At 37.1% G+C, this 23,697-nt stretch overlaps 1 protein-coding gene across 6 annotated transcripts in view; it reads right to left on the reverse strand.

Moving 5' to 3' along the window:
• Nucleotides 1-23,697, reverse strand: part of LOC150077541 (single-stranded DNA-binding protein 3-like) — a 729,210-nt gene that overhangs the window by 242,664 nt on the left and 462,849 nt on the right. For all 6 annotated transcript variants that reach the window (XM_090386678.1, XM_090386675.1, XM_090386677.1 and 3 more), the window contains one exon: nucleotides 14,031-14,073. In XM_090386678.1, coding sequence (XP_090242804.1) covers nucleotides 14,031-14,073 — 43 coding nt within the window. The remainder of the gene's footprint in view (nucleotides 1-14,030; nucleotides 14,074-23,697) is intronic.

The raw sequence follows: 23,697 nt of genomic DNA on the forward strand, positions 1-23,697 counted from the left end.
AGCCAGAATATCACCAGTGGATCGACACTGATGGAATCCATACTGCCGATCGTTGATCAGACAGAAGGTGTCTAGGTAGTTTAAGAGTTGGTGGTTAATTGATTTCTCCATTACTTTAGAAAGAGTAGAAGTAATTGCAATGGGATGATAATTGGATGGAAGGGATTTGTCAATCTTTTTAGGAACTGGCTGGATATGAGCAAATTTCCAAGCAGAAGGAAAAATACCTTTGGAATAAAAAAGTGAAAAAAGGCGGCAAAGAATAGGAGTAAGTTCAGGAGCACAGGTTTTGAGAACAAGTGGAGAAATACCATCAGGATCTGGAGCTTTCTTAGCATCAAGATTCATCAAAATCCTTCTGATATCCTTTTGAAGGAAGACCACAGGAGGCATTGAATAGAGTGTGTTGGGAATGGTGGGAGGTGTTTTACCAAGATCATTAATACATGAGCTGGAAGCAAAATGGGATGCTAGCAGGTCAGCTTTATCCTTGGCTGAAGTGACAACAGAACCATCTGGTTTGGACAGAAGTGGGAGCAGAGATGGGCAAAAGTTGCGGCCAATAGCTTTGGCAAGAGACCAGAATGCTTGGCTGCCATTAGGGCAAGAAGCAAGTTTTCTACTCTTAGCCTGTTCAAACTCTAGTTTGGACTGATTAATAACTGCTTTACAATTGTTGTGAGCTTTGGTGTAGGCAGAAAATGAAACTGAAGAATTAGAAACAAGCCAAGAAAGCCTTAGAAACAAGCTTAGTCCAGTACTGTCAATTAATTAATGAAATTTATTAATCCTACTAATTTTAATTTTTCATCAATTAAATGGTATTTAAATGGAAATCATGCCCCCCACTAGAGCAGCAAAGCAACAAGCACAGAGTAGTGGAGTGCTGTGGCTAGGGGTAGAAGGAAGAGGGTGGTTTTCTAATGCATCACAGTCTAAAAAAATGTGCAAAATGTAAAATGTTTGTGGACTTTCTGGAACAAGAGATGATTTAGCCAAGGAGGATTTAGTCTTTGTGTGCTAGGAGCAGAGAGTGTCAAGAAATAAGGGTGGGCATCAATGAGAGTTTGAGGTATAGGATAGATGCCCTCGAAGGAATAAAATGGGGATCCCCATCAAGCTCTCAGCTGCCCAACTCAATGCTAGAGCTCACTCTTTTGCATCAGACAACATAGAATGCACTAGTTGCAGAGGAGCTAGTTATTGTCAGTGACTCAATTGTAAAGGAAATGGGAAAAATAATGTGCAAAAAGGTTAGGTGGAATAGGAGCAGGGTATGTCTGCCTGGGGCAAAGATTGATGACACTGTGGAGCAGACATCATCTTTTAAGGTCACAAAAGCTGATGTTGTACAGATGTACTAATGACATTAAGAGTAGTAGATCTGCGGACTTACTTAAGAAGTACAGGCCAATGTTGAAAAAATGTTGAGATTTGGGGTTAAATTTGACAGTGTCTGCAATTCTACCTATACATGATAGGAGGGAGTATATCATGAGAGCCTTGTCAATCAATTCATCCCTGGAGAGACTATGCAAGGCTCATGGGGTAGAATTTTTCTCTGTGTGGTTGTTAACAGGAAAGCTTGCTTCTATAGGGATGGGATACATTTAAATAGAAGGGGTACAAGAATATTTGCTGATGTTATCGAGGCAAAGTTAGGTGGGTCAGAAACAGCTAGCTTGGGGGATTCACAGATTAATGAATTAACAATAGGCAGAGGTGGTAGTGATTCTTGCAGTGTTGAAATGAGCAGAAGTCTGGAAAGCAAGTTGCTATGGATTTCAAGAACTGCAGGGAGTCATCATGAAACAAGTAAATACATGGGTTGTGTTAGGGTAACTAAAAGTAAGAACAGGTGCATGTATACCAATGCTAGGAGTATAGTAAATAAATTTGATGAATTTGAAGTACTAGTCAAGACAACAAAGGCTGTCACACTTGTGAAGACACCATGGTGTCACACAGACATTAAGAATGCAGAATTGGAATTTGGGGAATACAATGTGTATTCCCCAAATTCCAAATTCCCCTTAGAAAAGATAGACAGGATAGGAAGGGAGGAGGGGTTTTGCTGTCACTTAAGAAACACAAAAACTAAGGAAGTGCATCCAGTTGACATGGGTAGACAGCTGAGTTTGAGTCAGTATGGAGTGACATAAACACTGGGAAAACCAAGTTGAGAGTAGTAGTGTGTGTTATAGGCCTAATGACTCTGACTGATCAGTACAATGAAAAACAATCATCCAATGAAAAATCATTGGATGATTGTTTTCTACAACAGTATGTTTGAGAGGCAACCAGAGGGAGTAATACTCTTGATCTGATTATCAGCAATGATTATTCATGCATTAAGAATTTGCAGATAAAGGCACTACTAGGTGGCAGTGATTGCATTGTACTGATGTGGGATTTACTAAAAATTGTAACTACCTTTAGGGGCATAGGGAAGGGTTTTTGCTTTCTTAAAGGAAACTACAGTGGTCTCAGACAGTTTTTAAATTCTATAGAGTGGGACTAATTGATGATGATACCAACAGCAAATTCTAAATGGGAAGCATTCAAGGAATTAATCTTGGAAGCTATTAGGATTTTCATACCAAGAAATACTGTTAAAATTTTAGGTCTAAATGGATGTCAGATGAACCAATGAGACTCGTGGCAGAGAAGAAAAAGGGATGGGATGCATGTAAATTATCAGGTGACAAAGAAGCCTGTGGTAGTATGAGCTAGTCTGCAATCAAGTCACAAAGGAGGTGAAGCAAGTGTAGGCCAATTATGAGAAATCTTTGCAAAGGATGCAACGAAAACCAAAAAGACTTCTTTACTTATATAAAGTCTAGAAGGAAGGGGATAATCAGATTGGTTCACTTGATATCGATGGTTCGACTGTTGATGATCCTGCTCAGATAGGTGACAAACAATGAGTATATTACCTCTACATTCGCACATGAGGAATTCTGTAAGTGGAGGACAGAAGCTTATTAAACTCATCAGGGACTAAATGATTTTGTAATAACTGAGAGAAATATGGTTAAGAAATTGTTGAAGTTAAACATAAGAAAGGCATCTGGGGTGAATGGGATCTGTCCAGTTATAGTAAAGGAGGCAGCAAAGGAAGTAAGCAAATCCTTAGCCATAAATCATGAGAGCATCGTTGGATTCAGGGGAGGTCCCCACAGGCTGGAGATGTGCAATTCCAAATTCACAAAGGGGATCAAAGGGTGATATGAATAATTAGAGCTGTTAGTTTAATTTTTTGTTCTGGGTAAAATAATGGAGTCACTGGTTAAAGATGTAAATAAATTCAGACACAGCATGGGTTTGTTAAGGGGAAATCTTGTCTGGCCAATATGATTGGATACTACAATGTGATCATAAAGGAAGTGGATGCAAAAAATAATGTTGATATCATATACAGTCGGACCTCTATATAACGAGATTGATCGTTCCCTTGAAAAAATTCGTTATAAAGAAATATGAACTTTTCAACAATGAAAACTTATACTGTAAATTTAGAAATATAGTAAAAGATGGGAAAGAAGTGGGAATGAATAAATTTTCTAACATTTTAAAATAATTTATTAATGCATACATATTAAGAAATGGCTACTTACATGATGCCCACAATTTATAAGTACACTTTTAAGAATTATGTCGTAAAATATTTGGTTATTGTATTGTGGGCGTAATATATGCTCACAATTTATTAGTACACTTTTAAGAATTATTTTGTAAAATATTTGTTTATTTTTTGTTGTACATTGGATTCTACTGTATGCCATTCATAAAAATGTTCCCATTTGTTTAAACTCTAAACACTCAGATATATTTTCTGTTACATTTTCTTCCCACTGAAGGCCAAGATGTAAAGTTTCAAATGCTGCCAATATTTGCTTGAAAGGTTTAATATTTCCCTCATTTTCATCCAACTCATCGTCGATATTGTCACTAGTTCTTTAAATACTCTCCAAAATGTTGGAGTCCCTCGGATATTCAGCCATTATGACATCATAATCAACTCCTAAATATTCGTCGAGAACAATTTCTCCACTGATCAAACCTTGCTTGGAACTCTTCCCAAGATTGCTCAATGTCTTCTAATGGTTTTCGAAATTACTGAGTGAAGGTGGGCAGGGCAGTTGTCGACAATCAACGCAATTTTTCTGTTTTCTTTCATTGTCTTTCTACTGAAATTTAAAATCCACTGCCCAAAAATTTTGCTTATCATTTAAGGTTTTTTGTTGTAGTCCAACTCTAGAGACGTTATTCCTTGGAAACATCGGGCTTATTTACTTTTACCTATTACCAAAAGCTTCAGTTTTTTTATTACTAGCCATATTTGCAACCAAGCGTGTAATTCCTTACCATTTTTAACCATCTAAACATTTGTCACATTTAAAAGTCAGTGTCTTGTTCGGCAAACATTTAAAAAATAGACATGTTTCATCAAAGTTGAATATGTCTTTGGACTCGTAGTCCACCATAATTTTTTTCAAAACTGTTTCTTTCCAATGGGTATAGTCTTCTTCGATTCCAACTCTACTTTCATCAGAAATAACTTTTTTGAGTAAGCCATGACGCTCTTTAAATTTGTCCAGCCAACCAGAACTAGCTTGGATTGTTTTGTTCTCCAGAAAAAATGCATACTCCATAGCCTTTTCTTTTATTTTAATAGCCCTGATAGCGACATGTTTTGGTCTCGAATCAACTTCATACACTTAAAAACTGCTTCATCTACATTTTCCCAAAGGCATAATTTCGCACGCTTCCGACTGGGTCCCATTTCCTCAAACAGTTTGAGAATCGAAAAAGGGTCTTTCAGAATGGTTGCCACACTACTGGCAAGGCATCAAATTTTAAAGTGATTTTTTTTTTAAATGCTGCAACCTACACTATTAAGCACTTCCACTTTTTCACACTACTTTCAAAGATTTCCTCTTAGACACTAAGGTTACTTGCATAGCAGTTAAAACAAAGCTGAAATTAGGGACCACTTGTAGTTACCATGTAAACAGAGACGGGTGAAATTTAGTGAAAGTGTGGATGACTCATTTCTTTGAAACAACAGATGAATTTTGGAGATAAAGGAAAATCACTCTCTCCTAATTCTCTAATAGGATGCTTACGGTAGAAAATAGGTTGACCAAAGCCAATGCCTGCATCGGGAATAATTTTTGTCAATGGCTGTGAGCAGCTGACCAGCGTGACTTCTCAGCATAATAGTGTATAAGTTGCATAGCTTTTACTTCTTTTTAGCTATTGCTGACCCACTGCTGGGCAAAGAACTCATCCAAACTTCCATCTTTTTCTATCCCGTGCCGTGGTTGGCCAGTTTCCTCCTGCAGGGTTTTACAGGCACCATTAAATTGCAAAATATTTTAGCTCCTAATTCATGAAACTAAAGCTTTTAGCTATTAAAAGCTAAAGGGATTAATGCTTAATCCTTTTAGCTCTTAATTCATGCTTTCTACAGCATCAGCTTTATTGCCTAAACGCCAGATGCGTGAAGCGTACCCAGGTCTATCGAAATTAGTTTGTTATTTTTTTGATTTGGTAGTTGTTGGCGCATTGGCTTCTGTGGCCATATTGCACCTCCCAAGGTTTTTGCAGTACTTTGATCCAAGCCCAAGGCGGGAATCGAACCCGCGACCTTTGGGTTGCCGGGCAGGTACTTTACCCACTCGGCTAGTTTGTTATATGGAAACTATTTTCAATGTAATGACCAAGGGGAAATCAAAAAATTTCGATATATGGAATTCGTTAAAGTGAGGTCTGACTGTACCAAGAATTCAGGAAAACTTTTGATACTATTGAACATAAAAAAATTCTGTACAAATTGGAGCAGTATGGCTTTAAGGGCAAGCTGCTGCTATGGATAAAAGGATTGTTGATGATCGGGATAAGACAGAGTGATAATGAATGGACACTGCTCTTCATGGACTAATGTTTTTAGCATTAGCATTAGTAGAGGCACTTGATGCAAGAAAGCAAGCTTATGCAGCATCAGCCAAAAAAAAAAAAAAAAAACACTTCCACTTCACCCCTCTGTTCATTCAAAATACCTGTCCAGCTGAGCCTTAAACTTATTTAGGCTATCAACCTCCACCACAAGGGATGGAAGTCTGTTCCACCCGCTGGCTAAAGGCAAATTTCCGCACGTCTATCCTACATCTGTCTTTCCTCAATTTGAATTTATGCCCTCTCAGGTGATTTTTCTGAGCTAGAGGAAGAATCCCATCAGCATTGAGCATGCTTAAACCATTCAAGGCTTTATATACCTCTATCAGATAACCTCGCTGGTGCCTAGTCTCCAGACACTGTAATTTGCAAAACTTAAGCCTTTCTTCGTAAGAGCACCCCTTTGTTCCATTCACTAATCTTGTTGCCCTTCTCTGTACTCGTTCCAGCAGCTCTACATCCTTCTTGAAATGAGGCCTCCAGACCTGTATACAGTACTCTAGGTGTGGCCTGACCATTGCCTTATACAATGGAATAATCACTTCCTTATCCCTGCTGGAAAAATTCTTGTATATCATTGACAATACTCCATGAGCTACTCTTGCAGCCCGTCTGCACTGCTCAGAGAACTTCATATCTGCGTGCACAACCACCCCCAAGTCCCTTTCATTCTCTACCACTGTCAGTGTAGTACCACAGAGTTGATACGTTGCTCTGGGGTTGCTGTTTCCCATATGTAGTACTTTACATTTGTCAATGTTAAACTTCATTTGCCACCTCTCAGCCCATCTGCTCAACCTTTCCAGATCCTGTTGCAGCAGCATAGTGTCAGTAGTGTCCTTGACAACCCTGCCAACCTTTGTATCATCTGCAAACTTGGACATTAAGCTTGATATACCATCATCAATATCATTTATAAATACAGAAAACAATAATGGACCCAACACTGAGCCCTGAGGGACTCCACTAATAATATTAGTCCACAATGAGCAGTGTCCATTGATTACCACTCTCTGTCTTCTCCCCCTCAACCACCCCTTTATCCATAGCAGCAATTTGCCTCCAATGTCACACTGCTCCAATTTGTGTAGCAGTCTTCCATGTGCAACAGTATCAAAAGCCTTTCTAAGATCCAAGTTCTTTTGTGACTGCATCATAGTATCCAATCAAGTTGGTCAGGCAAGACTTCCCCTTAACAAAACCATGCTGTCCGAGCTATAACTGAAGACTTGTCTAAATGATCCTGCAGTGCTTCTTTAACCAGTGCCTCCATTAATTTTCCTGGAACAGAAGTTAAGCTCACAGGTCTATAATTACTTGTGTCAGCCTTTGATCCTCCTTTGTGAATTGGGGTCACATTTGCACATTTCCAGTCTATGGGTACCTCCCCTGAGTCCAAGGAAGCTCTCATAATTATGGCTAAGGGTTTGCTTACTTCCTTTGCTGCCTCCTTTAATATAACTGGATAGATCCCATCCACCCCGGGTGCCTTTCTTGTGTTTATCTTCAACAGTTTCTCCTCCACTTTACACTCAGTTATTTCAAGATTCTGTAGCTTACTGCTTCAGTTGAATACACCTCTGGCATTCCCCTCGCTGAATAACTCCTCATGTGTGAATGTCGATGCAAAATATTCACTTAGTTTGTTAGCTACTTGAGCAGGATCATCAACAGTTGACCCATCAATATCAAGTGGACCAATCTGATTCATCCCCTTCCTTCTAGAGTTTACATAAGTAAAGAACTCTTTGCTGTTTTTCTTTGCATCCCTTGCCAAGGATTTCTCGTAATCTGCCTTCACCTGCCTAACCTCCTTTGTAACTTGGTTGCATATCAACTTGTATCTATCATAGGCTTCTGTGTCATGTGTTAATTTGTAAGTATCCCATGCATTTTTCTTCTCTACCATATGCCACATTAGTTCATCTGACATCCATTTTGGCCTAAACCTTGAACAATATTTCTTAGTTGGTATGTAAAGCCTAGTAGCTTCCAAGATAAGTTCTTTGAATGCTTCCCATTTTGAATTTGCTGTTGGTAACATCATCAGTTGGTCCCAGTGTATAGAATTTAAATACTGTCTCAGTCCATCGTAGTCGCCTTTACGGAAGCAATAACCCTTCCCTTTACCCCTAATGGTAGTTACCTCTTTGGGTAAATCCCACTTCAGCACACTGTGATCACTGCCACCTAGTGGTTCATTTATCTGCAGATTCTTAATGCATGAAGAATCACTGCTGATAATCAAATCAAGAGTATTACTCCCTCTAGTTGCCTCCCGAACATGCTGATGTAGAAAACAATCATCCAATAAATCCACAAAAGCCCTGCTAGTGTGTGAGTAACCAGCCCTCAAATTCCAGTCAATATCTGGGAAATTAAAATCTCCCATTATAAGACTCTCTGATTTACTGGCCCACTCTATTTCCCTGTACAGTTCCTTATTATACTCATCAGAGTCATTAGGCCTATAGCACACTCCTACTCTCAATTTTGATCTCCCAATGCTTATGTCACACCAAACTGACTCAACACTGCACTGTCCAGCGATGTCGACTGGCTTCACTTCCTTGGTTTTTATGTGTTTCTTAACTAATAGCATAACCCCCTCCCTCCTTCCTATCCTGTCTATCCTTTCTGTACACATTGTACTCCCCAAATTCCAGTTCTGCATTCCTTATATCTGTGTGACACCACGTCTCTGATATCCCAACAATATCTGCCTTTGATGTTTTGAGCAATACCTCAAATTCATCAAATTTATTTACTAAACTCCTAGCATTGGTGTACACGCAAGTATACCTGCACCTGTTTCTATTCTTAGCTACCCTAACACAACCCATGTGTTTACTTGTACCGCAATGGCTCCCAGCAGTCTCTGAAATACCATGCATCTTGTTTTTCAGGCTTCTGCTCATTCTAATAGAAGCAGTGCAAGAATCTCTTTCACCTCTGCCAGTGGCTACTGTTAATCTATTAGTCTTTGTCTCCCCCCAAGCTAGCAGTTTTCCGACCCACCTAACACTGACTCGATAGCATCAGCAAATATTCTTGCATCCTTTCTATTTAAGTGTATCCCATCCCTGTAGAAGCAATCTCTCCTGTTAACAAGTACAGTCCAGGCTGAAAAAAAATGTTATTCGTGGAGTCCTCCAGTTATGGTGCTGGGCCCATTGTTTTTTATATTTATTAATGATATTGATGATGTTATATCAGGAATAATGCAAGGAGTCTAAGTGTGCAGATGGTACAAAGGTGGGCATTGTTAACGACAGTATGCTACTGCAATAGGATCTAGAAAATTTGGGCAGATGGACTGAGAAGTGGCAGCTGAAGTTTAACACTGACAAATGCAAAGTACTGCATATGATAGCAGTAACTTCAGAGAAATATACCAACTGTGTGGTACTACACTCAGGGTAATGTAGAATGAAAAAGATCTGAGGGTAATTGTGCAGACAGATATGAAGTTTTCTGAGCAGTGAATATAGGTGGCCAGAGCAGGTCAATGGGGTCTTATCACTGATATACAGGAATTTTGCTAGTAGGGAGAAGGTGATTTTTCCTTTGTATAAGCTAATGGTCAGGCCATACTTGAGTACTGCATGCAGGTCTGGAAGTCTCATTTTAGAAGGATGTAGAGTTGTTAGAATGAGTACAGAGAAGGGCAACAAGATTTGCGAGGAGAACGAAGGGATGCTTTTACAAAGAAAGCCTTAAATTCTGTAAATTGTAGCATCTGGAGGCTAGACATCTGCAAGGTAATCTGATTGAGGTGTATAAGGCCTTGAATGGGTTGAGCAAGCTCAATGCTGATGGGATTCTTCCTCTTGCTGAGATTACAAAATTGAGAGGGCATAAATTCAATTGAGAAAGGACAGTTATAGAATAGATGATTGGAATTTTGCCTTTACCCAGCAGATGGTTTGATTGCTGGTAAAACTTCCATCTGTTGTTGTGGAAGTTGATAGCTTAAATTCAAGGAACAATGGACAAACTTTTGAAGTGAATGGATGGGTGAAATCAGGTTTTTTTTTTTTTTTTTTTTCTGATGCTGTATAATTTTGCTTTCTTGCATCATATAGTTCTGCGAATGCTATTGTACTGTATATGGGTATCAGTAACTCCAGAGTAACATATCAACTGGGTGGTACTACACTCAGGGTAGTGGAAAATGAAAAGACACTGGGGGTAACCATGTAGTCAGATATGAAGTTTTCTGAGCAGTGCAAAGAGGCTGCAAGAGTTGCTCATGGTGTCTTGTCAATGATATTAAGGAATTTTGCTAGCAGTGATAAGGGGGTGATTGTCCTCTTGTATAAGGCAATGGTCAGGTCACACCTTGGGTACTGTTTACAGGTTTGGAGACCTCATTTTAGGAAAGATGGAGAGCTGCTGACAACTGATTGGTGAGGGGAAAAGGATAAGTGTTATCAAGAAAAGCTTAATTTCTGCAAATTGCAACTTCTGGAGACTAGACACATGTCAGGTAATCTGATTGAGGTAACATAATACTTTGAATGGTTTGAGCAAGCTCAATGCTGAGGGACATAAATTTAATTTGAGGAAAGACAATTGTAGAAGAGATGTATGGAAATTCGCCTTTAGTCAGTGGGTGGTTGATAATTGGAAAAATTTCCATCTGTTGTAGTGGAGGTTAGCAACTTAAGTTCAAGGCAGAAGTAGATAAACATTTGGAGTGAATGGATTGGTGAAATGGGAAGGGATTTTTTTTTTTTTTTTTTCTTTGGTTGATGGTATATAAGCTTGCTTTCTTGTATCATATGCCCTACTAATGCTAATGTCTCAGTAACAGATGTGCTGTTGCCTACTCATGACAAATTGTAGTCAGCATCAACACTGTAGAGCTTCAACATTTGTTGTTTTTGTTATTTGATTTTTTAGGAGCACTGGCAACTAAGGCCATATTTCTCCGGGGATATGTGGTGGTCATTCCCTGACCTTTCCGCATCCTCCGTATTTGATGGTCACAGGCTCGAACCCTGGTCTAATCAAGAAGCGTGTGTGTGCTATGCACTGCTGCTCCTGCCCATGGAGGCATCCTCTTCAACGTTGTCTTAGTAGCTGTATTAGACATATTGATCTAGACTACAGGTCATTTTATTTCTTCTCTCTCTCTCTCACCCCCACCACCTGCACTGTCTTCATGAATATAACAATAGACTGCTTGCATCTCCTAATGATCAATAACCTACATTCAAACAATGCCATGTGTTCTGAGGTTGATTTTCTGTTTGCTGGAAGAAAAACAGAACCATGCTGACCTCGTCTGACTTACTCAGCTACACGGTGAAAAAGGCTCCGAAAAAATTCCTCCCATCATTGACGGGACTCAAACTCAGGTCTTTCCCACCCAGTGGGGGGGATGGCGATCCTACCAAATGTACTATCCACAAGAGCAGGTGGATGCTCTTACCAAGAAAGGCTTCAGTTCAGCAAATTGCAGCATCTAGAGATTAGGCACCTGCAAGGAGATCTGATCAAGGTGTTTAAGGCCTTGAATGGAATGAGAAAGCTCAATGCTGATGGCATTCTTCTTTTTGCTCAGACTAAACATGAGGAGTGATAAATTCAAACTGAGGAATGATGGTTGTGAATAGATGTGTGGAAATTATTTGTTATTCATATTCCAATGTTAAAATGCTAGGTATCATCTTATGCCGTCAGCCAAAAGTAGACACATCACTTTGTTACTGACTCCATGACAACTGACACGAGCAGTTGACAAGTTTATTAAGATGTAGTAGGGTAAATCTGCAAAGTAGCTAGTTTTACATCCATTCCTTATGAATGAGCTGAGGTTATGCTGCTGAGTAAGAACCCATGTTATTTGTTTAATGCTGTTTGGATTTTACTGTTGTGGGTATTGGAAGGCTGCCAGCCAAGTGTATAATGGGAAAAACTTGTCAACAACAACAACTGACTGATCGCACAAGTTCTCCGTTTACCAAGTGCAGAGTGTAGTGCTCCAGCATTGGGAAAGGAGTCTGCTATTGTTTTCATAGACTTTTTCTTTACCTTCGCCAAAAAAGTTACCATGGAAAATGCTGTCTACCAAAAGGATTAAAAAGTATTGCATTCTAGTGCAGGGTGCTGCTAATAATAATTAATAGTTCCTTTTCTTCGTTATTATCCATATCTTTAATTTGGTAACGAATTTTTTTTGTAAAGTTAAGTTTATTCTGAGATACTATAGAATGTGTGTTGTAAATGTTATGATTCGGTATCATGAGTACAGTTCAATTCAGCAATTTTTAATCTTATCCAGTGATAACACCATAAACCAAATTGTCCCATTTCACTTTATTTATTATATTTCAGAATACTCATGTTTTATTTTATTCTCTTCATTTGGCTAGAATTTTGAACACTTAAAACAAGTTTGAATATTAGTGTTAGATTCTGCACATTCTTCATCCTACTATCTTACTTCATTTTTTTTAAGCCCTTTAACTTTTGATGCATCATAAAATATATACAGGATCTTACAATTAGACGGCACTGAGATGATTTATCTTGTTTATTTTTAAATTTAGCCTATTTGCTATCCGGACCTTTTTTTTTTTTGGACTGAAAATTGTTTTTAAAATGGGATAAATATTAGTCCAATTTTAACACTGGGAGAACTAAGCTTAGGAAATGTGACAGAAAGAAATAGTGTTTTATAGTATCACAGAAAACCATCAAATATACCTGAAAAATATCCAAGCACATTTTACAACACAATTCAGCCTAACCAGGAAGTCCAACAAATAGGAAGGGAAGAGCACTCCCACTGGCTTGCTCTTTTCAAAAAGTCCTAGGGGCTTTATGAAGTTGGTGTGCCAAGCCCATACTCACCATCTGGTGAGTATGGGCTTGGCACACCCAGGGTCCTGAGCTGGATATTATTATTCTTCTCTTTCTTGGTGATTCCTTTCTATTTCTCTCTCTCTCTCTCAGGGTAACTAGGGAATTTTTTTTTTTTTTTTTTTTGCTGGTGCAGAATAAGGCTTCTTTGCACCATATGGCTAATAATAATAACAAGTAGTCTCAGGTAGCTCCAGTGAAAGAATACAAGAATACCAAGGAACAACAAACAGTGCACCTCTAGAAGATTCACTCCACCTTGGGGAGAGAAAGCATCCTTACAGTAGTTAATATTAGAACCATAAGATCACTCACTGAAATCCATACCAATATAATTTGGTGAGAGGGACTGACGTTACCAGCAAAACCCACTATTAGATGGTAATCGAGGTCTCCACAGTTCTCAATTATCCAAAGAAAATCAATTTGATTAGAAGATATTCACATGAGTACCTAACTCTACTTTGTGTTGGGACTGTGGTAAATGTTAAGTTCTTCTAGTGAACAGAACCCCAGACAGGTTGCAGAGATAACTAGCAGTTAGCACCTGTGCAATGCAAGTTTCTATGACACATAGAAGGTATAATTTAAGTAAATTAGCAGAAACTTTGGTGGAAGTCTCTGCTAACTTCTACTGAAGAGGGAATGCAAATATGGCCCTAGAATGAATGGCTATGCATTAGTTAAAAGTTCAAATTTTCTGATGTAATTGCCCGTTCCCTACAACTAAAGTGATTTAAGCGAAAGAAAAAAAGTAGTCTTTTGCTAAGCAGTTTTTTCACTCTGCATTTAACAACATTTTGATGAGTGGATATATCAGAGACTTCCTATAAATAAACTGTAAAATACATTTTTAAAAATATTTTGTATCATTCTCCATTTATATACTGTTTTCAAAACACTGTACCTATTTTGAAAATAGACCCAACTGACATTGAAATATTGTATGATATGAAGTTAATATTTTTGTCTTAATATTAGTAAAGTATTAGCATTGGCATTTTAGATAAAAAAGGATGTAAGAGTGACAAGTGACTCTTTAAAAAAACTGCACTACTGTTATAAACAAATAGAAGAGTTCCATTCTTAGAAATGAATGTTTAGCTCTGTAAATAAAGTTTGTGCACAGTAAAATTAATAATTTCAGTATGGGCCTCTATACCATTATAACAATAAGATCAAGAGTACAATTTTTTTACCGTTGATGTATTTGGTTGCCAAGGACGGCCTCCAGGACCAGGTCTAAAAAAAAAAAAAAAAAAAAGAAAGAAAAAGGGGAAACAAAATGTAAACAAAATTATTATCATAATTAATATAAGAAGCTTATTTTAAATTTAAAAACAATTATTAACAGTGGCGTAACTAGGGTTATGGCTAATATGGCTATGGCCATAGGCAGCAAATCACCCTAGGTACTGAATGGAGTTAAAAAAAACTGAATCACAATAGGACCACATTTATACCTAGAAAAGTTAGACAAATCTAGAGACATAATTTGACAGGACCTATGACAACTCCAAGTCAAGGTTCTGTTGAAGTAGTTACTTCAGTACAAAAGTACATATTACAGCCATAATACTTTTATTTAAATACAAAATATTTACAGCATCAGATATGTATATTAGAATTCAGTACATAGCTTGTGTGTTGTATTTTGTCATATTAATGAAAAGCAAAGGCACAATTCTGATATTTCATCAATGGTACCAAAAAATCCTAGTTACATCACTGATGATTAATATCTACTTATTTATATTTTAAAATTGATTAAGGCTTTTTATGAGATGTGATCAAAAACTTTGGGGAGAGAACTAATAATTAGGAAATGGTGAAGATTATCAGCTATTTGGATGGATCACTTTCAAAGTAGTCTCCTTGACATTGCACTTGTGCACGCACGCACGCACGCACGCACGCACGCACGCACGCACGCACACACACACACACACACACACACACACACACACACACACCACACACCACACACACACACACACACACACACACACACACACACACACACACACACACACACAGCTTATGGAAGCAATGTCAATAGGCTTCTTTTGAATTGCTGTCACAATCTAAATAATCTCCTCATTCATTGCAAATCTGTGATTTTTCAAGGGTAGGAGCTAAATTCAGAGTACAGCCGATGGGGGGGGGGAGGAGTACAGTGACTGTGCTTCACAAGAAATTCTTGAATGGAAATAGGTGTTGTCGTGATACAAGCACCAATTCCCTGATTCTCACTTTTCTGGCTGTTTTGCAATATTCCTTATTACTGTTTGACCAGTAAAAATTCATAATGAACAATACCCAATGAGTCAAAAGTACAATAAGCATGATCTTCACATTAAGATTGTATTGGGCCTTGGAGATAAAGCCTCCTGATGAGAGGACTGGGCTTTGTTTCTGGATCATAAACATATGCAGATGATTCATCCTCAGTAAGAGTGCAAGGCATAAATGCTTGCATTCCCAAATCTTGCGTTAAGATTGACTGACATGTCCCATAAATTTAAATTTCACTAACAACTTCACAAATAGTTAAAAACTGATCACTCTTGATCAGATCACAAACATCAGTGATTAAATCATTGATTTTTGAAGGTGAAGGGTGGGCAGAGTGATTGTCATCTTCAATGGACAAGGCCCTCTTTAAACTTTGCGAATACTCATGTCTTTGGAAAAACAAAGCATTTCTCTGAAAATTTTAACATTTCGTATCTTCCTAATTCAAAACAAAATCAGATGCAAATTTGCTGATCAGTAAAATCACTTATTTGAAAATGAGATAAAACACCTATTCAACACATACTAATCATTCTGATTGCAGATAAATGGGCAACCATGTTTGGATCACTTGTTACTGAAACAAGCTGAGACAAGTTTCAGCTCACTATGAAGTCTCATCCTCACTAACAGAAGATATACTGTGAATGATGTTACTCTCTTGAACAAGGTAAATGTTGGAAGAGATCACAGAATGGTAAGATGCACACTTAATATAGATGTAAGAAAATAAAGGGAAAAACTGACTAGAGTAAATAAAACGAAGACTTTGAGATAACAAAAGAGGATAAAAAGCAGTATGTACTGGAACTTAGGAACAAGTTTGAGCTTCTGCAGACCTTTCAGGACCAAGATATCAATGAGTAAAAAAACTTTCTGAAAGTGATAAAGCCCAAGGATTTCTTTTTACCTATAGAAAAAGAAATCCAAAGAAGAAAAAATTTGTCAAGAAACACTTGTCACGATGAATTGAAGAGCAAGATAAACACCGCCAAGGGCAAAACTGAGTATACTGAGTTATGATAATTCATTAGAAAGAGACTCAGAGAGGAGACAAGATTTAACACAATAAAAGTAGAACAAGCATTAAGGGGAAACAAATGACTTAAATCAGCAGTCATGAGAAGAAATACTGAAAGACAAATGATACTGAATTTGAAGAACAGTGATGGTGTGCTTATCACTATTCTAGGAGATTCACTCCACATTGGGGAGAGAAAGCATCCTTACAGTAGTTAATATTAGAACCATAAGATTACTCACTGAAATTCATACCAATATAATTTGGTGAGAGGGACTGATGTGATCAGCAAAACCCACTGGTAATAGCAGAGAAGACATAATTCAAATAGCAGAAGACTACTATAAAGTACTATATAAAGGGTAAGGAAATGATGCCAGCAGTGGGGAAGATGGATCACAAATTAGCATCACACACAACATACCCGTTATCCTTCCTGATGAAGTAGAACATGCATTGAAGAAAATGAAAAATCAAAATGTTCCAGGTGAGGATGAAGTTGCTGTAGAGTTGTTAAAATTAGAAGGAAGAGATATGGCACAGAAACTGGCAATACTCTTCACAAAATACATTAGGAAAGGTGTGACCCCTAAAGGAGTGGAATAATGCAATCAAAATTTTTCTGCATAAGAAAGGAGATAGATCAGTAATCGGAAATTATAGGCCAATTAGCTTGTTGTACCACATCTACAAGTTGTTCATAAGAATCATTACTTGATGAGAATCAACTGAAAGAGCAAGCTGGCTTCAGGACAGGATTCTCAACTATGGCTCACCTTCATGTAATATCATATCTAAGGGAGAAAGCAATTGCTCAGAATAATCACCTGGGAGGGCATAAATTCAAATTGAGGAAGGACAGATGTAGGATAGACGTGAGGAAATTTGCTTTTAGCCAGTGGGTGGTTGGTTGGTGGAACAGACTTCCATCCCTTGTCGTGAAAGTTGATAGCCTAAATAAGTTTAAGGCTCAGCTGGACAGGTATTTCGAATGAACAGAGGGGTGAAGTGCAAGTGGTTATTTTTTATTTATTTATTTTTTTTTTTGGCTGATGCTGCATAAGCTTGCTTTCTTGCATCAAATGCCTCTACTAATGCTAATGCTAATGAATATAAAACACCATTATGCCCGGCATTTGTGGATTATGAAAAGGCTGTTTGTTTTTGTTGTTTGGTTTTTTTTTTTTTTAGGAGCATTAGCAACTAAGGCCATATTGCTCCGGGATATGTGGTGGTCATTCCCTGACCTTTCCGCATCCTCCATATTTGGTGGTGACGGGCTCGAACCCCGGTCTAATAAAGAAGCGTGTGCTATGCACTGCTGCTCCTTCCCACCTGGCTACGGAGTCACCTATGAAAAGGCATTTGACTCCATACAGCATAAGGCAATGTTTCGGGCACTGGAAGGCACAATATGGCCTGAGCAGCCCTTGTGCCAAAAATAATAACAGCAATAACGGGCACTGAAAAGACAAGGCATAGATACCCCATATATTATGATTTTGAAAATAATATGAGTTACCTCAATATCCCAATAGATCTTTTTTCAAATTCTGGGATAAAATCAGATAAATTAACATTTTACATTAAATTAAAAACACTGAATTTAAATAAATAAATAACCTAAAATACCTTGATACGCTCATACTTCTCGTATGTGAATCCTCCAAGCACTGGAACACACCTTCGAAAGGAGATTTGGGTTTTAATAATAGAAGATTACGCATAAGAAACCCAAATCTCCTTCAAACTTTTCGTCTATGAGACGTTTTCACCAGAAGGATAATAATACTTCAAAGGAGATTTGGGCTTTAACAACAGAAGATTATGCATTTTAAAATAAGGTTTATTTTTGATGGAAATGTGCTCAGTCTTCTTTAGTGTGTGGGTTATCTGATGTCTGGGGCTGGTTGATGTCGGCATGTTCTGGTGCTTGGAGAGTTCACGTACGGGAAGTATGAGCATATCAAGGTATTTTAGGTTATTTATTTAAATTTGGTGTTTTTAATTTATCTGATTTTATCCCGGAAATTGAAAAAAGGAGATCTCCTATTTGGATATTGTGCTAACTCTCATATTTATTATTATAATTAAGAAAAGGGAGATAGATTGAGATTTTCTTCTCTTAGTATTTTAGATTATGATTTTGAAGAAAATATATGAGAATGCTACCTCCTTTATTAGACTAGACAAAGACAGTGGTAGAAAATTTAAAATTGAGAAAGGAGTTCAATAAGGAGACAATATCTCTGAAGATGTTTACTGCTGCTTCTGAAAAAGCTTTCAGAAGATTGGACTGGTCGCAGAAAGGTTCAACGTGAGTGGAGAGTACTTAAACCATTTACAATTTGCAGATGAGATTGTGTTCCCAAAGAATTAGAGGAAAATCTTAATCAGTTATGCAGATTTAGTAGGGATTTCGGACTAAAGATGAATATGGCTAAAACAAAAGTAATCATGAACAATATGCCACAGGAAAGAATACAATCATTGAAGGAGCAGAAATCGAAAAGGTAGATTCACATACTTATCTTGGACAAGTCATTAATAATAATGATAAGTGGCTGGATATCAGGAGAAGAATAAATTTTGGATGGATAGCATTCAGGAAATATAGTCAAGTACTGGGGAACAATATCCCAATTTGTTTGAAATGTAAAATAATGAACCAATGTATACTCCCCACCATGATTTATGGAAGTGACACTTGGACACTCACCAAACGAATGGAACGAATTATATTAGGAATCAGACTGTTGGATAAGAAGATAAACACATGGATTAGGCAGCCAATTCAAGTAAAGGAAATTCTTATCAAAACTAAAGAACTGAAATGGACTTGGGCAGGACACATAGCTCAAGATATCATAACATATGGACTAAGAAAATAACAGAATGGTACCCAAGAGGAGCTAAAAGAAAACCTGGAAGGCAACAGCGTAAATGGACAGATGAAATTCAAAAGTTCATGGGCAGTAAATGGATGGCCACTGCACAAAACAGAAGGAACTGGAAAGTTGCTGAAGAGGCCTTCATCCTGCAGTGGATTGAAAATGGCTGATGATGATGAAGCCACAATTAAGATACAAAGTAACTCCCCTAACCTTTTTGGTCATACGTTGTATGTTCAAGGAGTTATCCACTGTTCTGTTTTGGAAACAGTAGACATTGTTATCAACATCTTTTTTACACAAAACATATCAAACATATCACTACAGGCAGGGTTTACAATATGGCTGAAGCAGCTCTTTCAAGAGACATCTGTAGCAACTCTTTCAAGAAACATCTGTAGCAACTACAGGCAGTGGCATGTCAATGTGTGTGTGTGTGCATACATGTATCTAGGCTTATAAGGAATAATTCTTGCAATCATTTGCTTTAAGTGGGGTAGCCGATACTATGAAGTGAGATAAGAAAAGAGACAGTGGCAAATGTTAAGATCATTTTGCAAGGCGAAATAAAATGTTGTCTAGGCGAGCAGTTTAATATCACTTTTAGTTGTCATTTCATGAATGAAATACAAATTTGAAAAATGAGCTACCAACTGCTTTCTATTAAAACAATGTTTGTGTAAGGCATAAAAAATATGAGGTATGGCAATAAAGATCCTGGACAGGTGCAATAAAAAGAACACGAAGTGAAGGAGTTAAAAAAAAAAATGGCTTTATTTTTATTCAAAGTAATCACCACCTGTTTGAATGCACTTATTGTACCATTCTAGAAGTTTCTGAAAAGAGCCAGTGAAGGTGTCCAAAGAGATGAGAGATGATGTTCAGTTCAGCATTTACATTTTTTTTTTCTGTCCTTAACATCCTGAACTCTTTCCTTTGAGGGCAAGAGAAAGAAGTGATAATTCTTTCTCACTTCTTTCTAACTTACAATGCCATGTTTAATCAGAAATGTCCTTACAAGTGCGGAATGGGTGGGGGCTAGGGATTGTCTTTTTCCCGGATTTCGGTAATCCTGGGATAAAAACGTTCTTTTCCCGGGATTATTGTAGGTGGAATTAAAACTGAAAATTTCACAGCATTTTATTTGTTGTTGTTGTTGTTTGTTTGGTTGGTTTTTAGGAGCATTAGCAACTAAGGCCATATTGCTCCGGGATATGCGGTGGTCATTCCCTGACCTTTCCGCATCCTCCGTATTTGGTGGTGACAGGCTCGAACCCCGGTCTAATCAAGAAGCGTGTGCTATGCATTGCTGCTCCTTCCCACCTGGCTACGGAGGCACCTAGCATTTTATTTATTCATATATATATGTATATATATAATGTGGTTATTACGTTTAGATGTATGTATTCTTTTAGATTTGTGTGTTCTTCTGTGCTGCGTTAATGCCATTGTATTTTTGCCATAGGCCAATTGTACATTATACGCGCCAGTATAGATTGTTACCGATTAGTGGTGTTTTTCATATAAGTGTTAGTGTTCATACAAATTTGTAATCAAGTTATCCTAGTTTGGTTATCATTCCATATGGCCTATACATTTTGAGAAAAGATAAAGTATAATGCTAAATGATAATAATTTTTCATAACATTTTACTAATGAAAACATTTTATCTGTAGCAAGATAATTATTAAATCTTAATTTCTGTATAAATTTATATAATAATACTAAATCTTAAAGACTGTACAAATTTATATAATAATATAACATATTGCATTACACCACGTGGCCATCAATCCACCTACTTCATCGGGGGCTTTGAATGAACAGACAGCCCTTTTTGACATAATGCCTCATACTTACCCGTTTCTGTCTGTACCATTACCAGTTTTGCCATTTTAGTTTATATTTTCAGGTTCATTTTCTTAAAATTTTTTTTTTTTTTTATATTTTTAAATATTATTTATTTTCCTAATTTATTCTATTTTTAGGTTAATTTTCTTAAATTTTTTAATTAATACTGTGATAGGGTACACATAGCCCAACAGGTAAGTATTCTATATTGTAATACTACTACTTACATAGTGTTGTACTCCGGTGGAAGCCGTTGAGTAAAAAGGGGTTTTCCCGCCTTCTATTTGTTTTTATGGGTAGCTATTATTACAGCACAGTCGCACTAACTAATTACTCTGTGCGCTGATGGCACATTGGCCTATGTCCCCGATTTTCGTGCCAAAGCATTCTATGGAGGTTTTTTGTTGGATGGATGAATTTTTAAACTTTATATAGGTTGTGTTAACATGTGGATTAAATCTTATTTACATTATATTTTTATTTTTTATTTATTTAAATATGTGTGTTTTTATGCCTTACCACGGAACTGTGCTGGTACCACTTTTCTAAGGCGTAACGGCACGTATATGTCCAGTGGTAAAGCTATATATACAGCCTCTTACTATGGGGGTTTTTTGTTGGGGGGGGGTTAAATTTGGCAATAGGTTGTAGTGCAGTCAGGCGACGAGCCTCGCCTGAGCACAATAAACCTTATAAACATAGGGATACTTTTTCTGAGTAAATACTATTTTATTTTTAGATGGTTTTTGATGAATGTATGTGGGTCTACATTGGGGTGGTGTTTTCTAATATTTGCGTAGATGGCAGTTTTTATGTGATACCTACTGTATCGTTTGGGAATTTTGTTTATATTCAGGGTTTTGATGAGTTTTTGTATTGCCATATTTACACTATCTATATTGTTGCAGATTTTTAAAAGTCTGTTTGTTTGATTTCTTATAGTATTATCGTGTATATGCTTTGCTATGTTACTCTCCCAGTGTGTGAGTTTTATTGTTTTGAAATTAAAATGGTCTCTTTTATCATGGTGATGTGTATATATTTTGTCTGGGTTGATGGCAATTTTGCTGTCTAAGTAGACAGCTTGTTGGTTGTTATCCGGATTTGTACATTCAATTTTTAAGTCTGTTGGGTAGGTATTCTTTGCTACATTTGTAAAGTTGTCATAGTTGATCATGAGTACGTCATCTATATATCTATAGAATTTAATATTTTCTGTGATGTTACTTTCAATAATGGTGTAGGTAGAGGTTAGCTAAGGCGCATGAACTGCTGGATCCCATAGCTATCCCCCTGCATTGCATATATGTTTTGCCTCCCATTAGTATGTCGTTGCCTTTGACACTGATTTTTGTGAGGTCATTCCAGTATGGTTTTTTGCATTGTAAGATATTGTGATATTTTTGGTAATATGTTTGTAGTACTTCTATTAGATTGTCGTGTGCTATGCTTGTAAAGAGGTTTTTGATGTGTTTATACTTTTTTTTTTATACTATTGTTATGTTTTTTAATGTCGTCCAAATATTCTTTGTTGTTGTTGATAATTCTTGTGTTCTTGATTTCCTTGGTTATGTTTTTTAATTTATCTTCCATGATCTTACTGGTATACTTGATATAGCTATTTTTGCCTGAAGTAATGAATCTTTTTCCTGTAGGCATCTTGTAATATTTTGGAATCCAGTATATGTAAGGGTATTGCATCATGTCTATTTTAATTTTTTTTATGCATGGCCAAAATTTTTTTTTTTTGCTGATGCTTGTTTGTTTGTTTGTTATTTGGTTTTTAGGAGCATTAGCAACTAAGGCCATATTGCTCCGGGATATGCGGTGGTCATTCCCTGACCTTTCCGCATCCTCCGTATTTGGTGGTGACGGGCTCGAACCCCGGTCTAATCAAGAAGCGTGTGCTATGCACTGCTGCTCCTTCCCACCTGGCTACGGAGGTGCTTTGCTGATGCTGTTTGGATTGGTGTCTATGTACTTGTATGTTTCATTGTTATGCAGTTCCTCCTTAATAGCTTCAATGTAGAATTTTTTGCAAATAATACTGAAATTATTGTTTGCTTTGTCAGTTCTAGTGATCACGAATTTGTTTTGTATTTCTTTAATTTTGTTGTTGATAGTTCTTAAATTTAATTGCTTGTTATTTTTATCATGTTTTTGTAGTGTTATGTTTTCCCTGAAATGGTCTAATATGTTTTCAGTATTGGCGTTTATCCAGCTTTGAAATGATTCTATAGGTTTGTTGGAATGAAGATAACCAAGCTAGGATAACTTGATTACAAATTTGTATGAACACTAATACTTATAAAAAAAAACACCAATAATCGGTAACAATCTACAATTAAACGAATATATATACAAACTACAAATTGAAACAAATTCAAAACTTACTTTTCAGAAACTTAACATGTTCTTTTTAAACCTTGACAGACTAGTGACTACATTGTTAAACCAAAATTTATTTCACTTTAGTTTATTTTGAAACCGATTTGGCAATTGACATGTAATATGAAAGTAAACTGCCTGTATAATATGAAACACAGGCAATTTACACTTTTATTGCTGAGTCTAGTTCTAAGTTTGGTTATAAAAAGTCCTGCAGCCGAAAAGGACCTTTCAGCTTCTACACTTGTTGGTGGTATTGATTCGAGAGGGTCCATTAATTTTAATACATTTGTTGTTTTTTCACCAGTTGCCTCAAAGATTTCTAACTCCTTGGATATATTCTTTGCAAGTGATTGACCTTCAGCTTCATGTTGAGGGTCTTTAGAAACACGTTCAGTTTGTTTTTTGATTTGACGCACC

This window comes from Mastigoproctus giganteus, chromosome 12 (assembly GCF_048544385.1).
Source record: "Mastigoproctus giganteus isolate SK-2022 chromosome 12, ASM4854438v1, whole genome shotgun sequence".
Classification (NCBI taxonomy): Eukaryota; Metazoa; Arthropoda; class Arachnida; order Uropygi; family Thelyphonidae; genus Mastigoproctus; species Mastigoproctus giganteus.